The sequence below is a fragment of the Vanellus vanellus genome (assembly GCF_965231255.1).
Source record: "Vanellus vanellus genome assembly, chromosome: 5".
NCBI lineage: Eukaryota > Metazoa > Chordata > Aves > Charadriiformes > Charadriidae > Vanellus > Vanellus vanellus.
Window position 1 is genome coordinate 13657009 of NC_138910.1, and position 24700 is coordinate 13681708.

The 24700-nt window shown below is 44.4% G+C and overlaps 1 protein-coding gene across 1 annotated transcript in view; it reads right to left on the bottom strand.

The window, feature by feature from the left end:
* Window positions 1–4359: 4359 nt before the first annotated feature.
* SLC15A2 (solute carrier family 15 member 2) overlaps window positions 4360–24700 on the bottom strand; it is a gene marked incomplete at both ends in the record, with an annotated part of 39461 nt that continues 19120 nt past the window's right edge. Inside the window, 13 exons of the mRNA XM_082484640.1 lie at window positions 4360–4536; window positions 5373–5477; window positions 6518–6664; window positions 10196–10292; window positions 11686–11796; window positions 13439–13485; window positions 16152–16316; window positions 17118–17243; window positions 19201–19282; window positions 21286–21374; window positions 22434–22466; window positions 24033–24077; window positions 24430–24519. Of these exons, the coding sequence (XP_082340766.1) occupies window positions 4360–4536; window positions 5373–5477; window positions 6518–6664; window positions 10196–10292; window positions 11686–11796; window positions 13439–13485; window positions 16152–16316; window positions 17118–17243; window positions 19201–19282; window positions 21286–21374; window positions 22434–22466; window positions 24033–24077; window positions 24430–24519 (1314 nt within the window). The remainder of the gene's footprint in view (window positions 4537–5372; window positions 5478–6517; window positions 6665–10195; window positions 10293–11685; window positions 11797–13438; window positions 13486–16151; window positions 16317–17117; window positions 17244–19200; window positions 19283–21285; window positions 21375–22433; window positions 22467–24032; window positions 24078–24429; window positions 24520–24700) is intronic.

The following is a 24700-nucleotide window of genomic DNA, read 5'->3' on the forward strand; positions in this document are numbered from 1 at the left end:
AAGACAAGGCAGTGGGCTACTATGGATGGTGGGGGCATTACCAGGAGCACTGCCTCCTCCTCCTCCAGTCACTGCAGACCCATGATGCAGGTCTGTATGCTGGTTGTTGCAATACTCTGGAACAACAAACCAGTTCTCAAGCCATGGGTAACTAATTCCCCCAATGGCCCTTCACCACCAGTTAGGAGAGCGCTTTTCTGAAAGGCCTGAAATCATCCACAATTTATCCATTTGAGCTTTCCACTTCTCCCATCTTATTTTCTTTCCAATTAATTCCATGTGAGGAATTTCTGCTGTTCATTGAGGAGTTGGGAAAACCTTGACCAAATAGCCCTTTCTTCCCTCCCTGCCCATCAGTCTCCAGACTCCTTGCACAGTGCTTCAGGCCAGTGAAAAATCTTCCTTTCACTCGCTCACATTTCACTTTCACAATAAAACTCACATCCAGATCGCTGCTTAGGAAAACTACGTCTTCCATGAAGCCCTGCCCCAGGCCACCTTGCCCAGCTCCATTTGGGTCTCCAGAGAGGGAACAGCTCCTGTGCCTGGCCGGGCTCCTGCCTCCCAACCAGCGCTGAGAGCACACACCAGCTGCATCCAAGCAAGTCCCATGCAGCCCCCCCAGGGCTTATCTTCTGGAATCCTCCAAAACTCCTCTTCTGGAATTGTGGGGCTGTGGGGAAAGGGAGAGGGAAGAAAAGAGAGATGCAAGCTCCTTGAGCTGCACAGAGCAGCTTGCTACCTAAAGGTGTTTGACTGCCTCAGAAAGAAGAGGTAAATTTAAGGAACCCACAGCCAAGAAGTTTTGCTGAATTTGAAATCTTAATTTTATGCTTATCTCATGCAAAGCTGGAAGTAACACTGGCCACACTTACAACCTGCTAAGAGACAAAATGTGTTGACTAACAGCCAGTCAGAAAACATCCTTCGGAAAAACAGATAAAAACACATACTTCCACAGTGAAGTCAAATCCCTGCGATCTCCATGAAGGCTTGTGCAGCAACATATCTACAGATCCCCACCAGCTCATTGCTGTCCCTTAGCTGGAAGTGATAATTTCTGTAGGTCAGCCTCCAAAACAGCTGGTGTGAGCTTTCCCTAATCTGCTCCAGGGCAAACTCCACCAACAGCTGAGACACCCTTCAGCGACAGATGAAGCTGGAAGGCAGCAGGCTGCTATTTCTCTATAGTCGTTCACATAGCTTTACGTATAATATCACTCTTTTGGCTTCCCTCTCTGATCCTGAACCAAAGAATCAGGAAGAATAAGGAATACTGTTCTGAAACTGGGTGTTAAGAGCTGTGCATGCCCCCATTTCTGAGCTGACTGTATGGAAGAAAAACCCAGAGAACACAATGCTTCACAGATTCAGGTCCTAAATCCTTGATCCAGTCTTGAGGCCATTTGAAAGTGACAAAAGGGCTCCAAGGATGAAGTTGTGGCTCTAAAATTGGGAAGTGCTACGCTGAATGTGCTATTTTGCCACCTTCTCCAGCTACAGCAGGGGCAGCTCTTCATTACAGCCCCCGGCCTGCTCCTGGCTGGTTGTCAGCATGCCCAGTGCAAATCCCTCCAAACTGCTGGTGCATTTCAAATAAATGGGTCCAATTAGTGAAGCTTTACGGCTGCAGCTGAAACACTGGGGAAGGATCATACCAGCAACCAAGCAGGCAGATCGGAGGAGGACAAAGCTTCCAATAGGTGATGACGAGCAGGTGGGAAGAAGTAACTGTGTCAGCTGGAAGAGAAATGTGAACAGAGCCTTACACTCCCTCGGGCAAGCAATTCCCCAGAGGGGCTGCAGGAGCAGCCCCCAGCCTCATGTTAGCACTTTATTTATAGCGTTGCCTTCCTTTTCATTGCCTTCCCAACTGTGAATTGCAATTTTTCTCCCCCCAGCGTTATGGTGATGGTTTGGAGCACGGAGATGTTTGGAAAGGACAATTTGGCATCAGGAGTCTAAAAAGCAGATACAGATGACATCCTAAATGTATCTTTTATGAGTTTGGAATGATTCCTTTAAATTAAGCTCAGAGTGTGTGACAGCTTCTGGTAGTGCCGCCAGTAAGGAAATTAAACACAAAAATCAAGAGGTTTTTGAGCATATGTTGTCTTAAAGATCGTGTCCTCTGGACAACTTGCTTTCCCTCATGCCACTTTGAGCTGTGATGTACCAAGTGCTTCCCAAGGAAAGTGCTCCAATAATTTCAATTGTCTCTTCACCACATATGCCCTCAAACCCCGACATACTTCCAAATTCAAGGCTTATAAAAAATTAAATGCTCCAATAATTCTAAATTGTGTCTGTTCAATGTTACTGGAGCCTGTCCATTCCTTCAGTTTGGGGATTTTTGTTTTGTTTGCGGGGGGAGGAAGAAATGCTTTCTATTAGTGCTTCAAATTGGAAGCCAGTCAAACAGCATCATAGCAGAATGATTCAGCAGCCTCTGAGCTGATTCGCAGTGTATCATAAAACAGGATTAGGAAAACAACAAAGCCTGGAGGAGGAAGAACCCACACAAAGAATCACGGCAGGAGAACAATACCAGAAAGAAGCAGAGGGAATAATCCTCACTTGGCTTGTGAGGAGCAGGTCGGATGACCTAATAGATGGCTTTCAGTGCCCTTCATTCCCCGCTGTGTCGCAGGGTTCAGCCACCCGGATCCAGCCACCACAGCTTAAATAATGGCTCTGCATCGACTGAACCACATTAAGTGTTTTTGTGCGCACACCCGCAGCCTGTTGTCACTTATCTGAGAACACGGTCTCCCCCTGGCACAAGACCCAGATGCTATTTCACAGCAGGCAGGAGCTTACGCAGAACTCACGGTACAAGTTCGTGATCAATTAGGACAGGAAGCAAAGGAAACAATCTGAGGCTGTAAGTCTTACAGTTAGAAACCAAAAAGTGGTGTTTTCTCAACCTTACTCGAGAAGACACACACACAAGGTGGTGCGTTAAAATAGCAGAGATGTCAAACTAAGCGTATTCCCTGGCACTGTCCTGAAGAGGAATGAAATTAAACACGTATTTCATGATCTCCTGAATCAAAGCATCAGCAACCTATGGCAAATGCCACGATGGAAGAGGAAAGCATCATTTAAAATCTATTCTCTGTGAACCTGAAGATCTTACTGACAACCTTATTGTAAATTAGGCCATATCTGTTACAACTGTGGCCTTGGAGTGACAGAGGAAGGCAGGAACTCTCTCAGGAGTTTTACTAGATCAGCAATGGTTGAATTACTTCTATGCAGAACATGAAATCATAGCTTCACACCAATGAGGAAAATCAGACAATTATATCACAATTCTGATAAAATAGCTACACCCAAAGTTTGGTAGAGAGACACAAAAACAGGGAGGAAAATTAAAAATCTCCTATGCCATGGTCTTCTCTTGTAGACTGAAAAAATGATATAGTGCATCCTTGTTTAACTCACTGCAGGATGCCTGGAATTTTATAGAAAATGTTGCAACGTGTCTCCCAGTGGGGAGTAACTGAAGCATGAGATAAGAAATTAGCCATAACCTACCTTGCAGTAGGAGGTGCCGTAAAAGGAAATGCCCAATAAAGGCTTAATATATAGGAAGATGGCAAATAACTGCCTGGATTTCTGAAATAAGAAAGCATAAACCAATTCTCTAAGCATGTCTAATCAAAGAACACCATCAGTTGCTAAAAACTTCTAGGAAAAAATTGGTATCGGAGAGATGGTAGCATGCATATCTTCTTCAGTAGTGTTTTGGGAATATTTTAGCTTGCAGAATTTAATTCCCTGTTATTACTTCTGAGCCTGGAAGCAAAAGTCATAAATCAGGACCAATCATAACATGCAATAATGGGGTGAAATACTTATAAGGAGTGTTACATGACGAAATCCTTTGGGATTGTATGTAACAATTCCAGTCCTTGATGATAGTGTTAAAAATTCTTCTGTCAGTAACATCTATTCTTCCCTAATTCCTACACTGGATTTTCATTCTTTCCCCCCAACATCTCCAAATTTTGCTGTCACATGGCATTCCTTCCACCCTTCCTCCCTGCTGCCCTAAATATATGTTTAAAACAAAATCATAGGAAAGCGTTCCATGGTTAAAAAGATGGGCAGGTTTTAAATTACACTGTGTTTACTTATAAGGGCTTTTAATACCAGAGGAGATTTCCCAGGGAGTTTTGCTCTGATTTCAGGACCCCCATTGTTTTTACAGAGGGCTATTTGGTCCCATTTAGAGGTGGCTACATTTTGAGTAATAAAGACTGCAATGCTATAAAATAAAATAACATTGTCCCCACCCTTCTTTTACCCTCCCATCTACTGAGTTAAAAAAATAAAATCCCAACCCATGATGTGTTAGAGCTTTGTTTTCTGAGTAACAAGACTAATCATGTTTCCACTGCTTGGGGTCTCTCTCTTCTCTTCCTTTTCTTCTATGTCCTCTGGATCCACACTGACATAGAAATATCCCATGATGGAGAAAATAATGCACACAGCAAAGAGGAGAACAGTGAACAAGACAAATTCAGCCCACTAGGAAAGAAAAAAGAACAGCAGGTCAGGAGACCCCAGACTCTCAGTCCAGAGGCTTTTTCTATGCAGGAAATTTTTAGAGGTGGGTGAAAATTACTTTTTAGCTTCCAAGATTGCTCCCGAGATAGAAACTTTCTTATCCTGTTTTCTGGTAAACCCACCTACACATAAAGTAATTATGAATATGTGATGTACCTTAAAACAAACCAGTTAAATTGGACTAGTTTCATTAAATCTTTTTTTACAAATATGTCCTGACTGGAACATACCTGACTGGGCTTTTTGCCTACAAGATGCCTTTGGGAGAGGCAGTTTCATGTTAGCCAGAAACAAGCCCCAGTTCACACCTTAATGCCATCATCTGCATCACAACCTCCCCATGCAAGCCTGACATGTCAGGGGTGCCACAAGCAGCTGGCCCTGAAGGAGTCCCAAGCTAGACATTTGAAGAGGTCGCTTGCCCACTGGGCTAGCTGGATGAAGGCAAGCTGCTTTTGGTAAGCAACCGCAACACGTGGCTGGCATCATTTCCAGGCTGCAGCCCCAAATACAGCCTGCTTGCCTAGAGCTGAACTCCAGCAATGTTATCACAGTGCAGGCCACAGTATTATTTACTGCCACTGAGAGACTTAGGGAAAGCCATTGATCCAGAGGACATCACTGTTGAGGGCAAAGCAGAGCCCTGGCTGGGAGGCAGCTCAGTGCAGGATGCCATAAATCCGTTGCAGGATCCTGGGGCTGTGCAGAGAAGCTGTGCCTGCAGCACACCGACATACTGAAGCACCATTCAGTGCCTGTTTTAAAGTATTACCTCTGTTTTAAGAGCCAAACCATACCTGGGCCATTGGTGCAGCTTGGGCAACAACAAGCACGAGGGTATTCCCAACAGCCACTGTGAGCAGCCAGCCTGCCTGCAGCACCGACTTCATGCTGGCTGGAGACTGAAAAGAGGAGAAGCGCCTGATCAGGGGGTATCACGCTGTGCCCTTCTGCCCTGGTTCACCCTTGTGATGTCCTGTCTGGTGTAGATGTTCCTGGGCTTGGCTTAGGAGGAGATGGTGGAATTTCCTCTTTGCAGAGTGGTTAATCTCTGTGGTTAATCTCAACAGCTGCACACAAGGAGCTTTTCAAACGTGCTCCAGGAGGACACAGGAAGAACAAGGAGATGCTGTTGTTGCAGAGCTGCATCCTGATCATCCACAACCTGACATCATCTGAAACTGTAAGATCAGGAAGCCCAGGAAGCCATACAACAAGCCCTGCAGCTTGGAGTCTGGTGCCACGTGGCTGGACACCTTTGGAAAAGAGACTGGATCTCGATGTTAAGCTTCCTGCTGATGACAAATTTTCCACATCCCATGACAGATCATCCCACCATATTAATTGCCCTCATTAACAAACATCTTCACTTTACTCCAAGGATAAATTTGACTAGCCTCAGATTTTTGGTCTTGTTATGTCTCCGGGCTCTCTTCTCATAAACCTTCTCCCCAGACCAATATACCACAATCATCCCTTGCACACTCATTACCCCTTGCTCCCCGGTTACAGACTCAGGTAGGCTTAGACCCCTTCAATCTCTCAGCTCTAAGCAGGTTCCAAGACCACATGCCACTCTGTAGTCCTTGAGATACCTTTGCCTTTTTATCACTGGAAAATACATACCATAAAATATTTCACTAGGAGAAAAACCTGATATTACAGTATTCAGAGCTTTCACATTTCTATCCAGTTCTGTTCTACGTTCTCAGCAATACCAGAAAAGGAGTTTCCTGAGTATAATTGAGAACAGGTATCTTCAGAGTGTGAATTAATTTAGCTTTAGGGGAGCCAGCAAGTGGTGTTATAATCCCACTTTTAGCTGAAGTACAGATAACATTGTCAGTAAGCGTCATGCCAAAGGACATATTACAAGTCAATGGCAAATGCAGGAGTAAATCTTGAAGTCTAATTGCAGCCCCCTTATCTTTAAGTGGAGTACCTGAGAATAGGAGAAGGCCAGACCCGTAATGGAGAACATCACCTCCCCAGCAGATATTAATAAGTATTGTGGTAACTGCCAAGCCATATGGACATTGTTCGCTTTGATGTCTTCTGACTTCCATGTCTTAACAGCACCTCCAGAAACCTAGCAGGAAAATAAAGGTACATTGGTTAGCTGCTCAAAGATCAGATCCTTCTTAGCCCGGATTCCAACAGCAAATTTACCAAAATGAAGTTTTAAGTGAAGTTGGAAGCAAAGCTCTGCCCTGGAAGCAAAACTCTGGGTCTGACCTCTGCCATTTCCAAGACTGTGGGGATCGGGCTGACATTTTCTGCACAGGGCAGAGGTGATAGGATGCATAACAGCTCATTCACGTGCTACAAGAGTTGCATGAGTTATTGCAAACAAACAAGTTGCCTTCCGTAGTGGGATTGGGAAAATCCTGTGTGGTACTCATGCAGAGCCTGTGACCTGCTGCTGTCCCCAAGGCCAGAAGAGGACGAGAGGATAAGTGCTCATCGCATCCCTGTGGCCACTGCTCCCATTTCATCAGCACTGTACAACTCCCCTACGATAACATTGACACCTAAACAAATCCAGTTCAGGAATACCAAGAGTAGCAGAAACTGCCCCTTATCAGATGTATTCAGATAGTTATGGTAGTTGTATTCCTAATTCTTTTTGTTTGCTTTCCCAGGTGTAATTAATACTGCCTCTGCTTCACAGAGACTCAGAGGCAGAGAGAAATTTGACTAGTAGCCAGGAAAACACTAGGCTGAAATTACTTCAGGCAGAAAACCCTGTGTTTAAGAGGAGTACTTGGGAAAATACAAGGGATGTTTACGAGATGTACTTAATCACCATGCAGGGAGGCAAATGAAGAGACTGTATTTTAGCAGGCTAAAAGGGGTGAGAGGAGAGCTGCGCATTGCTCTTTAGCCCATAAAGAAATGTCACAAGCACCGTACTATAACTGCACACTGAGGAAGGATGGGTAGAAGGCAGCATCCCCATGATTTAAGTATCACAGTTCAGCCACATTAGCAGACAAATATATTGCATTCTTAGTTCTTCTATATAGCACTCCTGGCAGAGGAGCGGCGCTCAGTACAAATCACTCCAATAATTAAAAATTATCTTGGCCTGAAGCAAACTAACTCTCTAGAGAAAGAGGAAACCACACGGGGAGAGATGGAAAAAGAGGGTCAAAAAGATTAAAGGACTAGAACAGGGCCCAGAAGGGCTGAGGCACAGAGCCACCCCTGAACAGCCATGGCTACAGCAAGGATTTTTATAGATGGGACCACAAACTGGAATTGTTGCCCTCAGTGACATGGGACACATCTACCTCAACTGGCCCTGATTCAGTTGCGTTACCAGAGGCTCTGGGGCAACGTCCTTACTGTAACATTCTTCATGCAGCTTCCCTACTCAGTTTCTCATTGGGGAAAAGAGGTTTTCAGCTATGGAGAAAGGATTTGGCCAGTGTCACTTCAAATACATATGTGTTTTATATACATAAGTCTCTGCACTCACAGATGGCAGCATCTGCCTGTTCCCTCCAGGACTGTATATCCCACTCCAGCTACCAGAGTTTAAAAAAAAATGCCAGGTGTTTTGCAGCTATATTTTTCCCCCTATGTATTTGGGCTCTGCAGACATGAACAGCTCCTATTAATTGCCCAACAGGGAGATGTTACTGCCAGGGAGTAGCTGACAGCACTTTGCTCTGCTCATCACAACACAGTAGTCAAAGTCCCAGAGGGCAGCTTAGCAGTGTGTCCTGTCAGACCTGGTTTGTCTGTGTGCCTGTGCAGTGGAAAGGTTAAAACAGGAACCAAGCTGATCACGTTCATCTCCGTGGCTCCTGCCAGCTGGACCAGAGTTGAAGCAGCATGCTTAAGAGCTTGGCAGGCAGGGAAAGAAATCCACCTCCTCAGCAGTGCTAACGCCCCATCAGGGCTAGGTTGTTTGGAAAACTGTGCCTTGACTTTACACTAGACTCCAAATGAGCTGTACAGACAGTGAGAGGAGGAAAAGCAGATGCACAATCTCACCAATCTCCTCCCTCAACACTGTCCCTCTTCCCCCCATGCACAATCCACAGGTCTTGGAAGATCAGCCTTTAGGTCAGTAAGTTAAATGTGAGGATACAGCAGACTGTTTCTGCAGAGTTTTTAAGGTGTAAAGTACCACCAGGTACAGCATTTTAAAGACCACAAGCAAAGTCAGCTCTTGGTGGACTGTAATAGCTCTTTGCAGTGTGCTGGGTCAATGTTAACTGAACAAGGATGGCATGAGACCAGCACAAACCACAGATCACATGATTTTCCATGGAGGATTTCAAAGAATCATAGAATGGTTTAGGGTGGAAAGGACCTTGAAGATCATTGAGTTCCAACCCCCCTGCCATAGACAGGGACACCTCCCACTAGACCAGGTTGCCCAAGGCCACATCCAGCCTGGCCTTGAACACCTCCAGGGATGGGGCCTCACCAACTTCTCTGGGCAACCTGTGCCAGTGCCTTACCACCCTCACAGTGAAAAACTTCTTCCTAATGTTCAATCTAAACCTGCCCTCTTCCAGTTTAAGGCCATTCCCCCTTGTCCTATCACTACATGCCCTAGTAAAAAGTCCTTCCCCAGCTTTCCTGTAGACCCCCTTTAGGGACTGGAAGGCCACAATAAGATCTCCTCAGAGCCTTTTCTTCTCCAGGCTGAACAGCCCCAGCTCTTTCAGCCTCTTCTCATAGGAGAGGTGCTCCGGCCCTCAGATCATGCTCATGGCCCTCCTCTGGACACGCTCCAGCAGGTCCATGTCCCTCTTATGTTGGGGACTCCAGAGCTGGATGCAGTACTCCAGGTGGGGTCTCACGAGAGTGGAGTAGAGGGGCAGAATCACCTCCTTTGACCTGCTGGCCACGCTTCTTTTGATGCAGCCCAGGATATGGTTGGCCGCCTGGGCTGCGATCGCACATTGCTGGCTGATGTTGAGCTTCTCGTCAATCAGCACCCCCAGGTCCTTCTCCTCAGGGCTGCTCTCCAGCCATTCCCCGCTGAGCCTGTATTTGTGCTTGGGATTGCCCCGACCCAGATGTAGGACCTTGCACTTGGCCTTGTTGAACTGCATGAGGTTGGCTTGGGCCCACCTCTCCAGCCTGTCCAGGTTCCTCTGGATGGCATCCCTCCCCTCCAGCGTGTCTACCTCGCCAAACAGCTTGGTATCATCGGCAAACTTGCTGAGGGTGCACTTGACCCCACGGTCCATGTTGCTGACAAAGATGTCGAACAGTACAGGTCCCAGTACCAACCCCTGAGGAACGCCACTTGTCACTCGTCTCCACTTGGACATCGAGCCGTTGACAGCAACTCTTTGAGTGCAACCGTCCAGCCAGTTCTTTATCCACCGAGTGGTCCATATCATGGAAAAGATCTTACTTCTTGTTTAATCCATGAGATCCGACAAGGCTACAGTGTAAGATGGAATGAGTACCCACCCACCTCACTTATGTAGGTGCCAAAACTTTTTACTGGCCCTTATATAATGGACTGCCTTCAGATGGCTACTGCCCAGGTCCCACTGGGTGGAGAAAGCAAGCGAGAGTCACAAACATAAGAAAAAAAGCACTGCCAGAGACTAGAACAGGAGCTTGTTACTGTCACAGGGACACTTACGTTAGTTATCACAATGGTGTATGATGCGCCGAAGTCGAGCAGCCCTAGCTCCAAGGTGAATTCTCCCGTTTCAGTTATGCATTTTCCATTATTATATCTAGATATAATGATGAAGTACAGTATTTCCCAGTTAGTCCCACAGACAAAGAGCACAGAGCAGAGCTATCAAACATGCCCCTACAATGGAGTATGGACAATGTATGATGTAAAGCTGATGTTTATGTAAGACGATCACTAAAGTATTTGCCATCTTGTCTTTCCAGAAACACTTAGGCACTGACTGGAGTTCACCTAACGACCTGGGCTGTTGTTAACATTTTTAAATGGTTTCTGCTTCTTCCTAGCACTAATTGTTTTTCCCCTCAGGTTTATTTTCCTTCCAAACTTTTCTCCACTCCTTCAGGAACTGTGGGCCAGACAAGTTAGCCAAGCTCAAGCAGCCTTCAGGAAATCAGAGATATGCACCCACAAGCCACTTTGTTTCCTTTCAATAGAGCAAATTAGCCTTCGTATTTGTTTTTCTGATTTTGGATGTATGAGATGGCACAGAGTCTCAGCAGCATTGCCACAATGGCTGCTGCATCCTACTAAATTGCAGCAATAAATATTTTGGATGGAGCTGATGCAGAGAAAAGCCTTGAAGCTTGTTTTGAAACATTGCAAATGCCAGAAATACCCTACAAGAGCCAATTCCAGTGCTGCCAAACCAAGGCCATATGGAGCCCCTGTCTAACAAGCCCAGCCTGCAAAGCCATGTAATGTTAGTTGATGTTACCAGCCCACATACCAATGCTTTGTAGCATGGAATATGAATTGACCTTTCCCTGAGAGCACCGTAACACTAAGAGCTTGGGCCTGAGAGAATATCAAAATAGAGCAGGCATCAAATGGCAGAGGGGACTTCATCGTGTCTTGCTTTACTCTGCGGAGAGATGCACAGGAATGGCCAGTCTCTTCCCTCCAGGCCCCTACATAATGTGAATAAAGGCTCAAAGTTAAGTGCTGTATCTGGACTTCTTCAAAAGGCTTTTTGGGTTTCCAAAATTCCGCTGACCTGACTCTGAGAAAACTCAGATTATGGCCTGAATTAGGACGTCATTTTATTCATGTAATGGGAACAAAGTTTCCAAGCTTTGTCCCTACTGATTTTATCTTACCAAAGCAATAACAGCCATGGGAAGGGAGCTATCCCAGACACTGTTTGGAGGCTGAATCTATTAAACTGTATAATACACACAGAGATACTGATTTGCTGGTCTTTGGCTTGGACATTTTGCAGACTAAATGCATGGTGCTTCTGTACACACATGAGTGGCCCGGAGCACCTGCTCTGTGCAGAGCCAATAATTCTGCTTTTTTACAAACATCTGCTCCCACAGCCAAACGCCAAGACAATAGTAATGAAAGTTTTGCTATTCACCCCAGAAAAGCCCCATTGTATCCAAGGAAAGGCCTCAGAAAGGACCTTCAGCACAGCAAGGGAAACTTACTTGTCCCTCTCTAGCAGCAAGTACTCAGAAGCACTGTAGTTTTTCTGAACAGCAATGAACCGTGTGCTGTCAACGGTGAGGTTGACATCTTGGCTCAAACCGTTAATGAATCTGCAAAGAAAGCATATTTCATTGGATTGTCAGACAGGGCAGGAGAAGCATAATATCAGACACTTTAGAAGTGTGCTCCCTCTCCCAAAGCATTCTGTAACTCCATAAGGTTATGACAGACTCTCCAGCAAGGCACCAAAATACCTGCCTGATTCATTGCCCAGTTTTTCAATATAAGATTAGTTTTGCCTGCTGTGTAATTTTACCCTCTTACTCTCTCTCCTGTAAAAAGTGACCTTCACTTTTTGTGTGTTAAGACTTCCAGGCAATCTCTCCTCAGAGACTTTCAAAGATTGTTCCATGGCTGTTCGAGAGGACAGAGCCCCAGCCCACCCCAGGAAATTATAAAGTTGGGTGTCCGGATGAGTGTGTGCACCATGCTTGCATACTTTCCAAGGAGTTTCTACCAATGGGGAAAAAGTTTTCTAGCAAAATAAGATATTTTCATCGAAACCAAAACTTTCATGGGAATGTTCAGGTTTCATCCAGTGTTTATATGTTTTTTCATACACAAAAGACAGTTTCCTTCTGACAACTCAAAAATTGTTAGCAAAACCAAACTCTCTTCATTTGATGTGACTATGTTTTAAAATATTTTGGTTTTCAGTTCTTAAAATGGAGGTGAAATTCCTGAAATAGTCAAGTGCTTAACAAAAGTAACTTTTTAGTGGAAAAATAGTGAAACCTCTTCACAAATTTTTGAAGAGGAAATTTTGGGATTCTGTCAAAAATATTCACAGGAAAATATAAAACATTCCTGACTGCAGGTATTAATCAAGTCTCCAAGGTGGTGTTTAGTCAGTAGAAGCCTCTACAAACCCAGGTCCATGAAGAGATACTGCTCTCATGCTGCTGGCAACACAGGCTTTCAGATAAGGGAGTCGGTCATTGTTTTATATTATCTAAAGCTTGGGGGAGATTTTTTTTTTTTTCTGGGTTTTGGCTGATTTTTTTTTAAATTGCAGCTGGCCCAAATCCTCCAGAAAGTCCAGCTGGAATCTTTTTTTTTTTTCAAATCTGCTTCTTCTGCATCTCAGTAGCCTTGCATAGGTCTGGTAATGTGGTGCTGGAGGTAACTGTGATGTCAATGAGATGGCATTTCGGTGCAGACCAGCACAGGACTGTTCATGGACTAGCTCAAATTTGGAAATTGTCTAGCTGCTTAAGCAGAGCCCAATGCCCAGCTGAATTGATTACAAGGATGTAAAATTATTGCTGCATCAAATTTAGTAGGCATTTGTGCGTAAGGTTGGGTGACATAAATGAATGTCATGGGTTGGACAGTTCACAGAGGATAAACGGCAACAGCTCCTTTCCAGATTGTTGCTTCCCTTTCTTTCCCAAAGATGTGGGACATAATGAGATGAATTTACCACTCTTCCAAGGGAGGAGACCTTTTATGTTACCATCTCAGCCCAGACTATCCTAGGCAGTAAGCAGCAATAAAGCTCAGCTCTGCATAACAAGCGTGGGAGGTGACATGCTGTCAAGCCTTCACAGCTGACACCTGAGTCTTGCATGAGACGTGTGGACTAGATTCCAACCTCAGAACATCTGGGTTATGTTACATACAGTTTGCATTAGACAAAAGCAGTTTCCCTCACCCCGCCACCTTCGAATCCTCAAAAAAAGCCATTCCTACCTAACAGCTGCCAAACCGTTTTCTGGCTTTGCTTCTAAGTCTGTAATCTAAAGAGGGGAAGAAAAAAAAAAAATCAAACACATTTATTAATGCTTCCTTATAAATAATGCATAGCAGAAAATACTAGTGTCTGTGGAGTTACACATATGTTGCAAAACCTATGGAAATCGAGTGGACTCTCACATAAGCTTTACATCAGGCCACAGAAGTGAAGTCCTGGTACGATGAAGCCAATGGCAAAATTTCAGCTCCACCAAGGGCTTAAGATGAGATCATACCTTTTTTTTCCTCATCTCCTGCGTAACAAAGGCTACAGAGTATCAGGCAGTCACCCTTCTACTGAGGCATGTAACACCTTCCAAAAAAGTATTTGTCTTGATCTGAAGACAGCAAGACAGCATTATCCACATTAGCGTCTTTCAGTGATTAATCACAATTAAACACAAGTGTCTTACTCCTACAAAACCTGCAACTGCCTAACTTTCAGATCTTGGTTCTTGGCATACTCATAGACTTCACGGAAGCCTAAAGCCAAGAGGAACTGCTAGGTTACTATTCTAATCATCACGTATCACTCATATTTTCCCTGACCCTCAATACCCAAGAGATTAAATTGTTGTATGGTGCAGGCAGTGAGCAGGAGAGAGCAAGATGTACTGAGGGTGTTTGCGCCCACAGCCTCTGCAGACAAATCCCTGAAATGATGACCTGGTTGGGCACCCTGGGGGGTGAGAGCGCCTCTCCTGGAGATCACAGCTAGCGTTTCGGCTCAATAGTTGACATCATCTATATTCCTTTGAGGAGAGCCTGTTTGGTGCACAGTGCTGAAAAAGGACATCAAAGACACAACCCTACCCTGAAGATTATATGTCACACAAAAAGAATCCAGAGGAAGGTTCTTGACTAGTAGAAATCTACAGTTCTGCCATGTCCGCTTAAGCTGGCAGGGCAATTCCAGTTTGTGCTGCCCACAGATGGAACTCATGCAAGCCAAAAGGGACTGGATCTACCTTCAGAAACTGTCTTTCTCCACACGTTCTTCCTGATGTTAAACCCTGAGCTTCTGAGACCAAGTATTCAGAATTTCAGTATACCTATGAAATGTCTATTGTACTTCAGTGTGATATGCTGATCCACAAATAATGTACATCCTAAATAATAAATTGCTACAGTGAATAATAAATGTCAGAGCCATAAATAATAAACAACAACATAATTTTTTTCCATGGGAGACACATGGGGATTAACACTCTATTTTGTTGCAGACAGGCCAGTCAAATTATTGCTTGCTTTCTTCAATGATCCCCAGAGCTCTCAAATTCATTTCCTGCCCACTCAATAGCCCACATAGGAGAAGAAACCAATTTCATATTGGTTCCTTCCAGGAAAACACCCCCACCTGAGTGAGGGGCCAAACCCAGCAGTGAGGGAGGTTGGCGTGGGCCATGGATACTCCGGGGCAAGCCCTGCAACACAGCAGTGATGCTGGCATTGCCTTCCTTGTGTCGCAATGCTGGAAGAGTGAGCATTATTCACCACACTGTCTTCCACACCTCCCTTATCTACAGCTGAGAATGACAAGTCAATAGCATCATGAAGCAGCACTGCCGTTCCCCAGCGCATGGGAGCCTGCCCATGCCAGGGTGGGCGTTAATTTAAACACAGGCTAGATAGCTAGGGCAGCACAGAGATGTGCTGAAGTTCAGAGATTGCTTTGCTCCACCCTGTCACAGACTTTCTCTTTTTAAGGACTATGAAAATCACTGTACGAGTATCCATTTCTTAAGGTAACAGCACACAGTCATCAGGGTTACAGGGAAACTTAATGACATTGTGTGATAACAAGATCCTGGCTCTAAACCATAAAGAAGAAAAAAACCCGGATGTTAGGAAAAAAAAAAAATCTTAAAACTCCTCATTTTTAAAGACAGTTATGTGATTTCTACTATATAATATTGAATGCTTAGTATGGCAGCCCTGCAAGGTAGGAGGCTGAGGAACTGCAAAGAGAATTGATATTTTAGCATGAGGACAGATTCTGATGGCATTTACACACATACATACACACCTGCCACAATGTGCAGTAACACCATACATTTCAAGCAAGCTTCTTGGGATACAGCTGCATGTAAAAGATATCAGAATCCAGCCCTATACATCCCATATGCCTCTCTCCGACTGTTGCGGCAATACAGAAAAGTCCAAACATAGCCGGCTCTGCTGCAGAGCCTGAAATGAGCTTAATCATTTATTCTGTTCAGCAAAACAAATGGGTCTTCTGTGCATTTTCACTAAACACACACAATAACTAAACCCAGAATCATTCCTCTGATGCTTTTATTCCATGCCCAGCCCTAGAGCCCCTTTAATATCTTTGCTTTATAGAACCATCTTTGGGGGAAAATCTCTGGCTCTGTGTTTCCTCAGCTTTCTCAGGCTCTGCTGCCTAGCAGGCATGACTCTGCTCTCCCACTGCAGCATTCACTGGATTAAAGTGTGCCCAGAAACTCTCAGATGCCATAATGCCTCTATTAATCAACCAGCAGAAATGCATACAGATCCAGTGCCGCTAGCTAAGAAGTCAGGTTTAGAGCATCTGAGAGCAATCAGACAGACGCTGCAACTGAGCAAATGAATTAATGAGCCTATTACCCCATTGTATCATCACAGCCATTGAATTAATACTGTATTTACACTTCACTCCCACACTCACTAAGCGGCTTGATAGGCTTCCTTCTGCCTCAAAAACAATTAAGCTGTATACTGATTTTTCCTTCATGGTGTAGTTAAAAGCAAGAGGCGATCCTTGATGTTGCAGGGTGAAGTGAAGGCTCTGTTGCTCTCCATTCAATATTAATTTTGAGTACTCAGCTGGGTTCTGTGGGGAAAGAAAACAACTTTGTTACACTTTCTTCAGACAAGAAGGGACCTGGCTCTTCCCACCAAGTGCAACACTATCCTCTCTTCAAGGGAGCACGTAAAGAGAGGTTAACAGAGTTGCCTTCTACAGCAAAGGACCTGTGTTGACCTATAGGCTTTGGACTGGTCAAGCCAGAGCTTGGAGGACCTTCCCTTGCCAGATGCAACCCGAAAGCCAGGGCACACCTTCTGCCCGTACAGCTACCCTTTCCTCTTGCGCTGCTCTGCCCTGATGGGAACCACATCTAAAACATGGCAGACAGCTGCTGGCCAGTGAACTGCTGGGCTGAGTCCCAAACTAGCCTGACCTGTAAAGTAATCTGTAAGCTGAAATAGGAAACAAATCTACGCCCATGTCCAGTTAATTGCCTTCCCATTTCTTTCCTCCTTTGCAGCTGAATACTTTTCAGACGCCATCCAGATCCCAGCAGCGATGCCTGCTCTGAGCACTGAGAGATGTGAGCTGAATGTCTCTACTTGCTCATCTCAGGACAATTATCCTTTATTCTAGTCCTAATTACAGGTGAATGTAGTTAGCCATTCCCTCCTTTGCCATGGAAATGTCTCCAAACTTTCCATTTTTGTCTCATCAACAAAGATAATATGCCCCATTTTTAAAGCTATTCCCACACACTTCTAAGGCGGTGGAGGACAACGACCTCTAGCATCTGTGAGTTATATTAGAAAATACCTGAAAAAAAGCCCACCCTTTCTTCAATGGGACATAGGTCAGGCCTTCCAGCCCCACATATATGCTTACCTGAAAAGCCTCCACAGGCTGCTGAAATAGGTCCTGGTCTTGGATTGCCACTTGAACAGGGTTCTTTGCCAAATTCAGGACCCGAATTAAACTCTCTTCTGGGACAAGTCGAGGCATATCGGTTTCCTAATTAAAGTAAAAGGCTTTAAGTACCATCTGTATGCTTTATTATCACTTTAATATCTCTTCATTTTTAGCCATAATAGTCTTCCTTTCTGTAATGACACTTTTCCATCCCTACCTCATCAGAAGTTGCACTGAGAGATAACTGAACATAAATCTTATTTAGGGAGGTTTCCTCATAGTAGCTCAATAGCCAACCTATCGTTCCTCCCAAAAAACTGCTCTTCACACCACTAAGAGGACTGGCTACACAACTGCTGGGCAGGTAGAACAAAGTCACTGTTTTTATTATACAGCTCCCTAGTGCCTGGATTTAACCAACTGCCATATCAGAATGGAAAAAATTGTGCTTAGCTTTCAAAGGCAGTGAGCAGAATATTTCCCAGTGCATTCAGTGACTGGGGAGAGAATTACACCAAAAGCTAAGCAGTTTTGAAAATCCCAGTCAAGCTCCATGTCTGTAATCAGTGCTTTTGTATCCCTTGACACTGTGCTATCTAACAACTGACTATATACATTTTATTCCCTGTTTTCGGAGAAAGGGAGGATGATGCCTCCAGCACAGAGGTATCTCTCTCTGTCAGAAATCATTTCCTAGAAAGAATACTTCAACCAACGTCAGCCTTGTACTACGTGCAAATTTAAAATGAATTTTTTTAAAACTTCTCTCTTTTCTCACTTTATTTTCAAGTTGCTGCCAGCAATACTTCAGAGCTATTAATTTTTTTCCTAACTCATCCTATAATTTGGGTATTGCAGACAGGGTAGTTTGAACCTAACTCAATGGGGGGACACACTGTCCGAGAAGATAGGGTGACACTGGTTTCCCTGTACCCATATGCTGCTCCAGACCAACAGGCCTGTTAATGGTATCCAGCAAATCCCATTGCTATGACTTTTCGCCCACACTACACACAGCCAAGCCAAGATGGGCCATCCTGCCCCCCTCTTTGCTAGAGCTTTTAGTGGCTTTCAGGGTAAAATTTCCATGCACAGGCAGGGGCAAACGTCTAACTCACCTTGCCTCTGCCCAGAGGAGTCACCCACAGCCAGAGCAGACTTTCAGTGCTTGGCCAGAGCTGTTGGTGGTGACAATGAGAGCATTTCTTTGCTCGTGTAGAGAGATCAGAAAGAAGACCTGAACCCACAAAGTCTCCAGCAGGAGACTTGTCTGTGAATTCACCTCAGGAACCAGCAGATGTTAATCCAGGGCTGTGTGCCAGTCACTCTAACAGAACATTTTAAGTATACCTGGAAGCTTTAAAAATTAATCCTACAGTAACCTTTGTGGACCAAAGGTCAGCCAAAGTGTGCACAAGGTTGGTCATGGGCCAGAAACAAATGGTACAAATCTGCAGGGTCTAACACTGAGTTTACAAGAGATTTGCTGCCATCCTGTCTGGGGATGCCTGGCAGTCCCTGATGCCTGTGACTACAGAAGTGGCTGCATTCACCTGCCTCACTGGAGAATTAGTTTGGCTTGTAAAAAAAAAACAAACATATCCCCACCCTAAAGAAGGAAAAGAATTAAATTAAAAAACCAAAACCTACACACACACAATCCCCTCCACCCCCAAACAATAAATTATAGGCAAGCTACAGCAAGAAATAGGAGAGAGAGAACAGACTACCTTTTGGGAATTAATCCCTAGCATTAACTAGATGTCTGTCAAGCACTTTGATGATGGAAATCTAGAATATAGACCAATACAGATGACCGGCACAGCACAACTGCAAAGACCAGAAAGAGAGAAAGAGACAAAGAGACACAGAGAGAGAGAGAAGGAGAGAGGGAAAAGTAGACAACGTAAGAATTATCATTAGCCACTGAGTCAGTATGCTTAATTGTAAAGAACACATTAAAAATTATGATAAAGGAACACAATAGTTAAAAGGATTATCTAACATGCATCAATAAAAGGGGAAAGTATTTCTGGTGAATCCCTTGTGCTATACTTACATTTATTTTGATTTCTACAACGGCTGCAAGTCCAAACGCCATCCCTGCAAGGATCATACCTGTTGCCATTTTCCTAATAGGTCTATGGAGCAAATGAAAAAGGTGCCATTAAGAAAAAAAAAGATAATTTAAAATATAGAATACCATTCCTCAGAGCCAAAGATGTGCCAAAACCATGTAATGAACTGTCCAACAGGTGGCACTGGGGATGACGTGCTGTTTAAATTGCAATCATTTAACTTAAAACTATTTTATTATTCTGTATGAGGCCAGTACTGAGGCCAATTAAAATTGAAATGCCATGAAAAAAGTTCTTTAGTTGCAAGTTTCGTATTATCTCTTTCCTAGCTCTTCTAGTGGGAATAGCTCATGGCATTATGTTAACCTGTGGTGTTGGAAGGAGCACTAGAAATTATATATCTTCAAGTCCCTTTTGGGAAAGCCAAAAGAAAAGCAGTGTGCTGTTTAGCAGCAGGAATGAGGAGAAGAAAAATGTATAGTTTGTGTCATCAATGTTTCTGACCATCTGTGGCATCATTCTGGGTTATTTCGCATGCCAATACATTTACATTCCTAGAGAATAAATAGCTTGCTTCTGAACTTGGAGCAAAACTAGTGCAACTCTACCAAAGTTACATGAGACAATCTGATATAAAGCAGAATAAAATAGGTCCAGAATGGCAGGTCCAAACTGAGTATTAAGTTGTTGAGAATTGAAGCAAATCTGGTTCTAGATTCAGTGGTCTCTACTCTTTGTAATGGTCTGGATTCACAGTCCAGATTGACTGGGCTGTGGGAAATCCAGATTAGGAACCCAAATTCTGCCTCTCCTTTATATGCCCTGAAATAAGAAAATATTTTTCATAGCTTGCATCTTGTAATAAAAAAATCGTTTTGATCTTCAATGCTGCATTGGGATTTCGTAGCACAAACTTTTGCAGCCAGACAGGCTAACTCCCTGCAGGCTACAGTGTTTCCACAGCCACTGCTACAGCTAAACTGGATCCCACATGCAGCGGACAGAGACAGCATGGCATTCAGTCCTGATCGGTGCATGAGTTTGTGCTGCTGGGTGAACTAGTCTGAGAACTGATCATCAGGCAGGAAGTTTTCTGTCAAGTCAGGGCTCAGTCCAGGGCACAGAGTCACACTGAGGTAGCATGGAGAAGCACAGCTTCTGATGTGTGTCCTCCAAAGGGCACCATTGCAGGGCTGGCCAATGTCTTTGTTATGTCTTTAGGTGCAAGTAATTAAGCATGATGGGACAGGATCAGCAGGGTGAAGGGGTAGGTTTCTGAGGCTCCTTCCATCCCCATTTTATGTGGGGGTTTATCCAGCATTTTAGTTTGGATTAGGAAAATGCTTTTTAAGCCAATCATCTCCCACTTATCACCCCTTCCCACACTGTGGTTCACGTCAAGAAGTGGTGCTGGAGCATGGAAACTGGGTTCCTTTCAGATGAAACTGCGCTGGCAGAGGCACTCCATGGCTGCACATAACATACTCCCACTGCTAAAGGGCATCAGTCCACAGAGGCAGACTACAGATACTCTGAAGTAAAATCCCCCAGAATACATAAAATGGATCTCAGAACCAACCTGGAGGTCTGCTCCTGTTACTCTGAACTTCTTGCTAACATACACTTTGAATAAAATGCTTGGGCCATACAGAAATTCCCTTATGTACTCATTGGTTCAGATTCTAGTGTGGAATCTGCTTTCACAACACCACATGTAGCCCATGTGGGGCAGTGAATTTGGTCTCACAGGGACCTTTCAGGGAGGGAATTATTTAAGGGTGATATAGGAGATAAGGTGAAGAACATGTTGATCAAATTCAAAGAAGGACTGTTCATATCTGCTTTCAGGGAAAATCTCTAGGAGCAGAATCCAACGTCACTGAATTTTCCCCTCTGGAATTTCCAGGGCCTGCGGAAGAGGGTGATACTGCCTATTGGGGCTGAAGTAGAAGCAAGTACTGGGAAGGGTGAATGGAAATTTTTGTTTCTTCTCCTTAAAAGCTATTCTGCACACTTGCTGCAAAAGAATAAGAACTGAGGCATCCGCATTGTCCCCAAGTACTTACGTGAAATTAAATTTGCACATGTTTATCAGGGGGTAGAGCCAAAGGTCGAAAATTGGGATGAAGACAAGAATAAGAAGTGGATTTAAGAACTGCAATACAAAAGAATGGGAGTTTAGTGACTAAAAAGCAACTTTCAGTAATTAAACTCATAAAGCACTGTCCTCCAGAAATAATTCCATTACAGAAAGGACATGAAAAAACACTTAAAAAACTCCTTTTAAAATATAATCATAGCATGCACTCCGACAGCTTCTGCTATTTAGGTTTCACAGGCACGAATAGGTTTTGTTCATATCCTCCCGTCCAAGAGGTAAGCAAGCATCATTGGCCCAATTTCCCTGAAGAGAGAACTGAAACATTATGTTTTGAAAAAGTACAAAACCTACTGACAACAGAAGCAGGTGACCTTCAGTGCTGTGGTGGGACCTTACAACAAATCAGTAATAATGGAATAATCTTGGGACTTCAGCAAAATCCCAGAGGAACAGGCACTATTCTGTGAAATTGGCAATTTCTCACACTTCCACACAGTTTGGTAATCCCCCAGGAGCTACATTTCTCCTGGGAGGTCCAGAGCTTGTCTGCCAGCCAGCAGTGGCAGAGCACAAAATTAGAGTGTGATGGAGAACAAACAGAGAGATATGCTGTTTCAGTTTTGAAGGAAGATTTCAGGGAACAGAACAGATTTTAATTTCTCCAGAGCGGTTCAGCATAAGAATTGTAATCAACTGTGACAACAAGTCTCCGTCTTGGAGCCTTCACATTTTCAACTGCCCTGCAGGAAGGGAGGAAAGAAACATATTTCAGGTACAATGCTCATCCCAGAGCAGGGGCATGTTAAAAGGAGACACAGCTTGTATCCTCCACATTGCCAGCCACTAGTTCAAGAACAATAGTTCTTGAATATTCTGCAGGATTCAACCTTCCTGTTAGGACATCCTTGGGGTCTTCTGAACCCCAAGACTAAACTTTCAAAACAGCTAGTGAGCAATAAGGCAGAGTGGACACCACAGCAGTCATCAGGAGCACTGCCATTACGTTCAAAAGGAGCAGGTAAAGGCCACTGGTCCGATGAGAAAAATAAAAATGAGAGAGGAAAAATAAAATACATTTCTAAAGGTTATTTCCTACCCCACAGTATCTTTTACCTGCATTTGGTCAGGCTGAAGGACATATATTCCCTGAAACAAAAAGATATTCCAAGTGATTCATAAGCACCGTAATATAATAGCGCATATGGCAAATAAGCAACCAGTCAAGTTTGCCTTAGCAGCAAAAGTGTTTTCTTCAAATGCTTTATGTTGGCTTTAGCAGCTGATATTGTGCTTTTGACACTTGTCATCTAAGGACACAGTGTTTGATGAGAATCATTTTGCAGAAGGAAGCTACACTCAGACCTTGATATATGGCAGCTGGGACACAGCCCATGACAGATACTGAGACCCATCTTTCAGACTGGCTGAGCTATGAACTAGGTGAGTAGGGAGGAATGGGCATGTTAGTGTCCCAGTTGGGATTTGGACTTAGGGCTTCCTCCCTCTTTGCTTCTGTAATGCGAAAAGCCAAAATCCTGCAAGTGAGTGCTCTCAAGCTTCAGGACCCTCTGAGCTCGGTTGGCCTTTCTCCCTAGCACCCCAAAAGGATAACAAAAGACGATCCCTGAGCCAGTGGGCTGCACAAACACCTTTTTCCTCCCTCCATCTACCCAGGGGTCCAAGTAGGCTTTGGTGAACTGTTTGACTGTGGATTGAGCCAAGAGTCCTCAAGGCTGTAAGAGGTGCCTCACCCTTGCGTCACTGTACCCAGCCCCCACAATTGGGCAAGGTTAACAGGGATGGACAGAGGGATCCCCAAAAGGGACCGATGAGTTGTCTCCAGGGAGAGACTGGTATTTGAACTCCACACAATGCTTTTCATTTGAAATTAAGATGAAGAGAAGAGGGGAAATATTAGGAAGGAAATAATATCTTCCCAAGAACTCATTGTGGGGGTTTGTCTCCTGTCTGCCAGGTTTGTCCTGAGCTGAATCTGGAAAGACTGCCTGTCTCTGCTGGTTCAAATTTTGGGCTTTAGGTCAATTTTAAACTGGAAAACGGGCATTTACAATCCTAAATTCTGATGTGCACATCCACAGGTAACATCTAGATGGCCCGTTAAAACATATATGTCTGGAAACCAGCCCTGTACGGTGGCATCTTTAGAAGACAGCTGATCCACATTTATCTGCCACTGCACTCTGCACCATTTGCCATTCACATCTTTGAAGAACTTTATGGCTACTAACTAATCAATCCTCATCACAGCTCTACCCTATACACAAGATTCCTGCTGGTTTTGAGAGGTTTCATTAATGTATCACCAAGTAAGCCAGAGCAGAAATATACAACTACAATAGCTCTAGTTAAACCTTACAAGGGCTGTGTGAACTTTCCCCGACTTCTCTGCCTTCAGTGGGGGTAAGCAGGCTGGAAATCCTACCTGCTCAAGGTCACAGAGCAACCGGTTGCCAGTAGGTCAGCACTCCTGACCTTGCAGGCTGCTGACGGCTCCCCAGCCCTCGTTCCTTGCCAAGATGTGCTGTGATGAATTGAACATGCTGCACAGACCCTCTCACTTCTAATCACCAAAAGTGCAACTCACCCAGACTCATCAAGCAGATGCTCTTAGTACTGCAAGACTCCGGTTAAAAAGCAAGAGCAGTGATGTTACTATTAGTCTTACCAGCCCTGGTGACATTCAGTACTTACAAAATCAGCATTCATTTTTGTGGCTTGCAAAGTCCATCTGGATCCCTAAGGAGAAAACAGACAGCTGTGAAGCCTTCAAGATGTCCTGTGGGACTAGAAAACATGGGGACAGAGAAGAATACAGTGCTGGAGGCCTTATTTCCCATCTATCCCTTCCCTCCCCTGTAACACCTGCCAGTAGGCAGGGCACGTTCATCCTTCTCACCCTCCTCTGCCAGACACCCAGCAGGACTGCGAAGGGATGGCCAGCTGTGATGGTGGGTACTGCCGTAGCACACCCCTGGACAGCTGGTAGGAGCATGGCACTCCGTGTCCCCAGGATGCTTTGGTGTTACCCTGGAAATACAAGGGTGCAAACCTAGGCTGGCAGGCAGGCCTGCAACACACTGTACTGTACCTGCTGATCAAACAGGGCCCAGAACATTGGCAGCGGTATGAAGAGGAAGAGAACACGTGTCACCATCTTAACCTCCCCAATCAGCTGTTTCTATAAAGGGAACAGGCAAAAAGGTAAGACGGGGGTAAAAAGCCAATTGGTGATTCAAGTCACAAAGCATGAGAGCTCCCGTTTCTTTCTGCATGGCAGTTATTCATTGCCCTTATTCATGATATTGGACATATTTGCATTTCTCCGTTTCAGTGCAGCACCTAAACTGTCCATTAAGGGT